Here is a 7,401-nt window from a genome sequence, read left to right as displayed (position 1 = left end):
GCGAAGAGAGAAAGGTGTCATCACGACCTGCTTCCAAATTCAAATTTGTTGGTTCATCGCTAGAAAGTAATATTGAGAATTCTTACAGCAGGAGGGCGGCTCCCCACCCCGAAACTCCCCCACCAAGTAATCGGCACCTCATGACAGCTATATAAAGTCAGCTAGCCGACAAGTCGGCACAGTGCATTCCCTAGTAGCCAACTAGCAGTGCCATAGTGCAACAACAACAACAACAACAGCAGCAACGACAACGACAAACCATGAAGCTGGTAAGACACTATAGACAGGTTATTTCATACGACGCAAATACGAAAGCCAAGGACAGCATTGTACTTGAGCCACTCAAGTAGCAGGTATTACATCATGAGTCTACGTTTGGTTAGCGGTACTCGCTGAAGAGTGGGAATTCCAGTAGGTAAAAAATATATACATTTCGGATTTCATAAACTTTACTCTTAATATGTTATCCACATGCAATTTAGTGCTATTCACAAAGTTATTACCATGCATTGAATTGAGATTCAGCTATTGGCCGTTTTTGAGCGTATTCTCACTGATTTTTCACGTCTAATTTAAAACAACTAGAAAAAATCCCTTAGAAGTATTCAAATCATGGCGAATACTTTTTTAAAAGGAAAATGCTACGATTTCGTTCTTACCACTAAGCTTAGAAGAAGCAATAGATTTAATAGGACTTCAAGTAATTTATTTGTCTTATAGTACAAGTTAAGCCTCGAACAAATTGAGTAACAATATAAAAGCAACAAATAATTTAAAAAAACAGAATAAATACAAAGAGTCAAGGTAAAACGAAAAGTAGAGTTCGAGAGAGATATGTACAATGCAGAAAAATAGAATGAAATACAAAAACACAGAAATGATGTAAAATATAAATAACTACATAAATTAACAAATGTAAAATGAGAACTAAGCTAGGATGTCCAGTTGTTCCAGCCAAAGATTAGCCGTTGTTAAGGCTGTCAGGGGGTCGTCGATAGTTCCTGGGAAGGCTTTATGTGGGCATCTGAAGGTGATGTGTCGCATTGTTTGGAAATCTTCACCACAGTCACAGCTTGGAGAAGATCGAAGGGCCCAGGAATTCAATACAGAGCCACTTGTTCCATGCCCATTGCGCACTCAGTTTAGTAATAATAATGAAGTGTGACCTCCGAAGAGGTCTGGTGCAGATCTTTCGAGCTGACGCCGTATAGGCGACCTGCACGTCTATGAGGATGGGGTCCTAGCTACAATGATTTCTAATGCTTAAGACACAGCATACACCCAGCCCCCGAGCCATGGGAATTAACCAGTTAAGGTTAAAATCCGCAACCCTGCCGGGAATCGAACTAGGGACCCCTTGGACCAAAGCCGTGGAGCCGGACACTCTATTTAATGGGACCCATATACACTGCGGGAGATGAAATCCTGGCGGGGGCTGCGTAGGGTCAATTCGTCAGTGGCCTTAGCAGCCCATTCTTCATTCCAAGTTCGCAGTCCACAGTAGTTTACTTTCATCAGGTTTCTAGCCAGCAGCAGGGGAGTGTGTCTGGATTTCAGTCGGGTTGAAGCGATCACATAAATGGGATTGTAAATAAAGGGTACCGATCTCTGCACATGGTTATGAGGGTGTTTAGGGATTGTAGTAAGGATGTAAAGGAGAGGGCATATAAGTCTCTGGTAAGACCCCAACTAGAGTATGGTTCCAGTGTATGGGACCCTCACCAGGATTATCTGATTCAAGAACTGGAAAAAATCTAAAGAAAAGCAGCTCGATTTGTTCTGGGTGATTTCCGACAAAAGAGTAGCGTTACAAAAATGTTGCAATGTTTGGGTTGGGAAGAATTGAGAGAAAGAAGAAGAGCTGCTCGACTAAGTGGTATGTTCCGAGCTGTCAGCGGAGAGATGGCGTGGAATGACATTAGTAGACGAATAGGTTTGAATTGCGTCTATAAAAGTAGGAAAGATCACAATATGAAGATAAAGTTGGAATTCAAGAGGACAAACTGGGGCAAATATTCATTTATAGGAAGGGGAGTTAGGGATTGGAATAACTTACCAAAGGAGATGTTCAATAAATTTCCAATTTCTTTGAAATAATTTCGGAAAAGGCTAGGAAAGCAACAGATAGGGAATCTGTCACCTGCGCGACTGCCCTAAATGCAGATCAGTATTGATTGATTGATTGATTGATTGATTGATTGATTGATTGATTGATTCTTTGGTTGTCTTGATGAATTGGAAGTTATTTATTGGCCTGCATTTTACTTGCTTCTCGGGCGAGATAATGAAGCAGAGGAAAGAAGGGTCCACGAATGAAGGGGGAATAAAATGTTCACTGGACATCGCAAGGGCAATAGTGTTGGGCTCGAAGGAGATCAGGAGCTTATCAATACAACTCGGACAGAAAATATAAATATGGGTAGAATGGCTTGAGTGCGAAGAAACTAAGTCAAAGTTAGTATTCTAGTGATGCTACTTCACGCTTCAGGCAGAAAGAAAACGACTAGACTATTCATGAAATTAACAAAAGAGAGATTTATGTTAGATACGTCAACATTTCCTATTTCAAGGTGTCAAAGTTAATATATCTTCAAGAATCTATGAATATATTGTCAGACGCCGTGGTTAGCCGATTCGAGTTCCGTTGGTGGAAAGAATTCATCATCAGAATGTTGGTCGGCAGAATGGTGGTATCCTTAATCACTAGATTGTGTGTTTCAAAAGTCTTGATTAAATTCCAAACCTATCCGCAGTATTCATATGAAGTGAGGGCATATGACGCAGTTGATGCTGATTCGACCGTCAGATGCTTTGAGCAGAAATTCTTGGTGTTATTCGACAGGAGAAGGCCATATGCAGTAGAATAACATTCACGGTATCACCCGCATTTCGTTAGAAGCTACTAATGTGGGCCTCAGGGCCTCATAACATTGGAACATGTGTTGACGAACACGGGGCCCTTGGTTAAATCCTCGAATTGCTTCCACTTACTTGTTCCAGGCTTCTCACTTTCATCTACCCTGTCCGACTTCCCTTGGTCAAGTCTTCTTCTATTCCGACCCCGTCAGTATTAGGTTTCCGAGGCCTGGGCAGTCCTTCATTTTCACGCCCTTCGTAGCTCTTTTCTTTTGCCGATATCTTCATTTTCGAAGTATCGGACCCCTTCCACATTTTCCCACTGATTAGTGTTAATAGAGGATGGTTGCCTAGTTGTACTTCCTCTTAAAACAGTAACCACCCGACTTTCATCTCTCCTATCCAATCTCCTTGGTCAACTCTTGTTCTTTTCCAATCCCCACGGTGTTATGTTTACGAGGCATAAGGAGTTTTTCATTTTAACGCCCTTCGTGGCGAGTTTCTCTTTGGTCGATATCTTCATTTTTCGAAGTGCCTGACCTCTTCGATTTTTCTTCTTCTGATTAGTGTTCATATAGTACCGTTAACGAGTTTTACTTCCTCTTAAAACAATAATCGCCTCGACCACTAGGTTTTACCCTCTCCCTAATTCATTATGATCATCAATATCTTTCTCACACACACACACACACACACACACACACACACACACACACACACACACAGAGGCACAGTTCGCTTATGGGTGCCAGTTAAAAAGACCTGCACCAGGCGAGTCGAACATGTCCTCGGTCACTCTCGGGACTTTAATAGCCATACGCTAAACAAGTAACACCGCTAATGTCATTCTCTGTTTTGATTTATTATTAATTTTACTACCATGAGGAAATGAAAGGAAATGGCGTATGGCTTTTAGTGCCGGGAGTGTCCGAGGAGTTGTTCGGGTCGCCAGGTGCAGGTCTTTTGATTTGACTCCGTATGCGACCTGCGCGTCTTCATGAGGATGAAATGATGAAGACGACACATTCACCCAGCCCTCATGCCAGAGAAATTAACCAATTATGGTTAAAATTCCCGAACCTGCCGGGAATCAAACACGGAACCCGTGTGACCAAAGGCCAGCACGCTCACCATTTAGCCATGGAGCCGGACACCATGACATAGTTTCAATACGATATTTACCATTATATTCTTCTAAATCAGTAAGAAAAATCACTAAAATTGCATTCAAAGTACCACAAGAAACAAATAACGTACACACCTTCTATCCGTAATAAAATGTATTACAAATTACTTTCCGAATCTACCGTGTAAATGGAATATTTGTTTATCCTCTAGATGTACCTCTCTTCATTTTTATTATCTCGCATCTATGTGGAGAAATGTATGTTCTTCTTCTTCTGTATCTGTTTACCCTCCAGGGTTGGTTTTTCCCTCGGACTCAGCGAGGGATCACACCTCTACCGCCTCAAGGGCAGTGTCCTGGAGCTTCAGAATCTGGGTCGAGGCATAGAACTGGGGAGGATGGCCAGTACCTCGCCCAGGCTGCCTCATCTGCTATGCGGAACAGGGGCGTTGTGGGGGATGGGAATATTGGAAGGGATATACAAGGAAGAGGGAAGGAAGCAGCCGTGGCCTTACGTTAAGTACCATCCCGGCATTTGCCTGGAGGAGAAGTGGGAAACCACGGAAAACCTCTTCAAGGATGGCTGAGGTGGGAATCGAACCCACCTCTACTCAGTTGACCTCCCGAGGCTGAGTATACCCCGTTCCAGCCCTCGTACTACTTTTCAGATTTCGTGGCAGAGTCGGGAATCGAACCCAGGCCTCCGGAGGTGGCAGCTAATCACACTAACCACTACACCACAGAGGCGGACAGAAATGTATGTCACTACCACAAATGACCAAAGCGAGTGGGTTCACTGTAGCGTGTGTAAGCTTTCTTCGTCTGTTTAGCAGAGGTTACGAAATAGGTGGTGGTAGAAATGAGTCACATGCATGAATTTATGTTGTGTGGTTTCGGTACAATACTGTGTCGTATACGCTGTATTCTTTTCCTTCCAGGTATTCTTCGCCTGTGTTATTGCTCTGGCTGCTGCCGCTGGCCCTGCAGATCCCGAGATCACCATTGTGGCTGAAGAGAACAATGTCAACTTCGATGGAAGCTACAGATACAGGTGAGCACATTGTGTGGCCTTAACAATATATAATAGCTCTCTCTGTTGATCAAAGGTAGCGTTTCGATGTAAGATCGTGGTTCGAAACCTGCCAGATGCGGTCGAATTTCGGAAGTGAGGGGAGAGAAGGCCATTCGTCACTTCACGTATTATTATTATTATTATTATTATTATTATTATTTTTGCTAGGGGCTTTACGTCGCACCGACACAGATAGGTCTTTTGGCGACGATGGGATAGGAAAGGCCTAGGAGTTGGAAGGAAGCGGCCGTAGCCTTAATTAAGGTACAGCCCCAGCATTTGCCTGGTGTGAAAATGGGAAACCACAGAAAACCATCTTCAGGGCTGCCGATAGTGGGATTCGAACCTACTATCTCCCGGATGCAAGTTCACAGCCACGCGCCTCTACGCGCACGGCCAACTCGCCCGGTAAACACGTATTACTATGTTGTCGCCTAAAAGATCTCTGACTACAAATTTGTTTTTATGCTAATACATTAGTTAAAATCACAGCGATTAGTCACCCAATAGCGTTCCAGTTCCTCTATCACTCGGTAAACTAAATCAGAATATCGAAATTGACACAGACGCAGCCAATAGGACGTCTAATAAATTGCATGCACATGGTGGCTGAGGCCATACTATTATTATTATTATTATTATTATTATTATTATTATTATTATTATTATTATTATTATTATTATTATTATTTGCTTTACGTCGCACCGACACAGATAGGTCTTATGGCGACGATGGGATAGGAAGGGGCTAGGAGTGGGAAGGAAGCAGCCGTGGCCTTAATTAAGGTACAGCCCCAGCATTTGCCTGGTGAAAAAATGGGAAACCACGGAAAACCATCTTCAGAGCTGCCGACAGTGGGGTTAGAACCTACTATCTCCCGAATACTGGATACTGACCGCACTTAAGCGACTGCAGCTATCGAGCTCGGTGGTTATTATTATTATTATTATTATTATTATTATTATTATTATTATTATTATTATTGAGATTGGTTACACGCCCCATATTGACAGGCATGATAACGTAGCTTTGCGCTTTTGCCTTTTCAACAAAGCAAGAAGAAATTATTTACGTTCCGTGAAGACTCGCGTATGATTTGCCCTTTTTACTGGCGTCCAGTGCTGAGAGCTCAGTGATATCATTACTAGTTGCTGGTCGAGAAGCCCCCAGATTCATTACTAGTTAGTTGATGTGGGATTCTGAAAGTAATACTCCGCGAGAAATTCTTAACCGCATTGCTATAAAGAGGATTCATCTTAGTAAGACAGGATTACTGTTGTACGCTAGAGCTAATTCGTTATCTCCATCACTGTCTTTCAATCTCATCTTAGGCTTTGGCATTACAAAAGGGATTTGAGGATTGAGTGATGCTAGTAGTACCATGCAAATCATTCCTGTGATGAATGGTGTGGAGGTGTTTCTCAGAATCGGCTTGTGTTGGCATTTCGGCAGGCTTTGGCTGAATAATACGTAAGGTCCTTGCTATTCTACACTCGACTTTTGTCATAATATATTCATTACATGGTATACAAATTGAAAAATCATCTCCAATAGGGATGATAATGCAGCTTTGCGCTTTTGCCTTGTCAAGAAAGCAAGGAGAACTTATTTCCGTTTCGTGGAGACTCGCGTATGATTTGCCCTCTCTGCTGGCATCCAGTGCTGAGAGCTCAATGGTATCATCAATAGTTGCTGGTCGAGAAGCCCATCGATTCATTACTAGTTAGACTATGGCCAGTTTGTGGAGCACCTTCAGCAATAATTCTTGTTAACAACGGTTCCACTTTCGAAACCTAGTATCTCATTGGAATGTCTTATTCATTACAGCTTCAAGAACTCTGACGGTACCGAGGCTGAGCAGTCTGGTCAACTGAAGCAGATCGGAGCCGAAGCCGGAGAAGCTGTACAGGGCTCAGTCACTTACACTGCTCCTGATGGTACACTCATCCGCCTCACCTACACCGCCGACGAGAATGGATACCAGCCTCAGGGTGAACATCTGCCAGTACCACCCCCCATCCCAGAGGCCATCGCTAAAGCTCTTGCATACATTGCTACAGCACCACCTCCCAGAAACTAAGCTCTTAATGTGACAATCACCATAGAGACAACCGCAATGTGCGTTATTCTCACGACTGTACCTGGCAACTGATTCAAAATCTCTTGATATCACCGACTATCAGCAGTCTCAAGCTCTACCACCAAATCGTACAAAACCTGACAAAAATGTGTGCTGTATGTTATGAACAGAACTAGTCTCTAAGATGTGCGTATCATTCCTATGTAAATAAAGACAAAAATAAAACATTTCTTAAGAACGTATTCAATACCTCTGGTACATATTTA

At 42.8% G+C, this 7,401-nt stretch overlaps 1 protein-coding gene across 1 annotated transcript; it reads left to right on the top strand.

Moving 5' to 3' along the window:
* The first annotated feature begins 208 nt into the window (after positions 1–208).
* Positions 209–7,135, top strand: LOC136868274 (endocuticle structural glycoprotein SgAbd-3). Its single transcript, XM_068227775.1, has 3 exons — positions 209–269; positions 4,921–5,033; positions 6,883–7,135. The coding sequence occupies exons 1-3, from the start codon at positions 261–263 to the stop codon at positions 7,133–7,135; spliced, it is 375 nt and encodes a 124-aa protein (XP_068083876.1). The 5' UTR covers positions 209–260.
* The last annotated feature ends 266 nt before the right edge of the window (positions 7,136–7,401 follow it).

The sequence above is a fragment of the Anabrus simplex genome, chromosome 1 (genome assembly GCF_040414725.1).
Source record: "Anabrus simplex isolate iqAnaSimp1 chromosome 1, ASM4041472v1, whole genome shotgun sequence".
NCBI classification, from domain to species: Eukaryota; Metazoa; Arthropoda; class Insecta; order Orthoptera; family Tettigoniidae; genus Anabrus; species Anabrus simplex.
Note: the sequence above shows the minus strand (reverse complement) of the source record. Positions and strands in the feature narration are given on the sequence as shown.

Excerpts from the sequence above, each read along its gene's own strand:
- LOC136868274 (XM_068227775.1), top strand. Across the intron at positions 5,034-6,882 it reads GATGGAAGCTACAGATACAG|CTTCAAGAACTCTGACGGTA; the intron begins GTGAGCACATTG and ends TATTCATTACAG.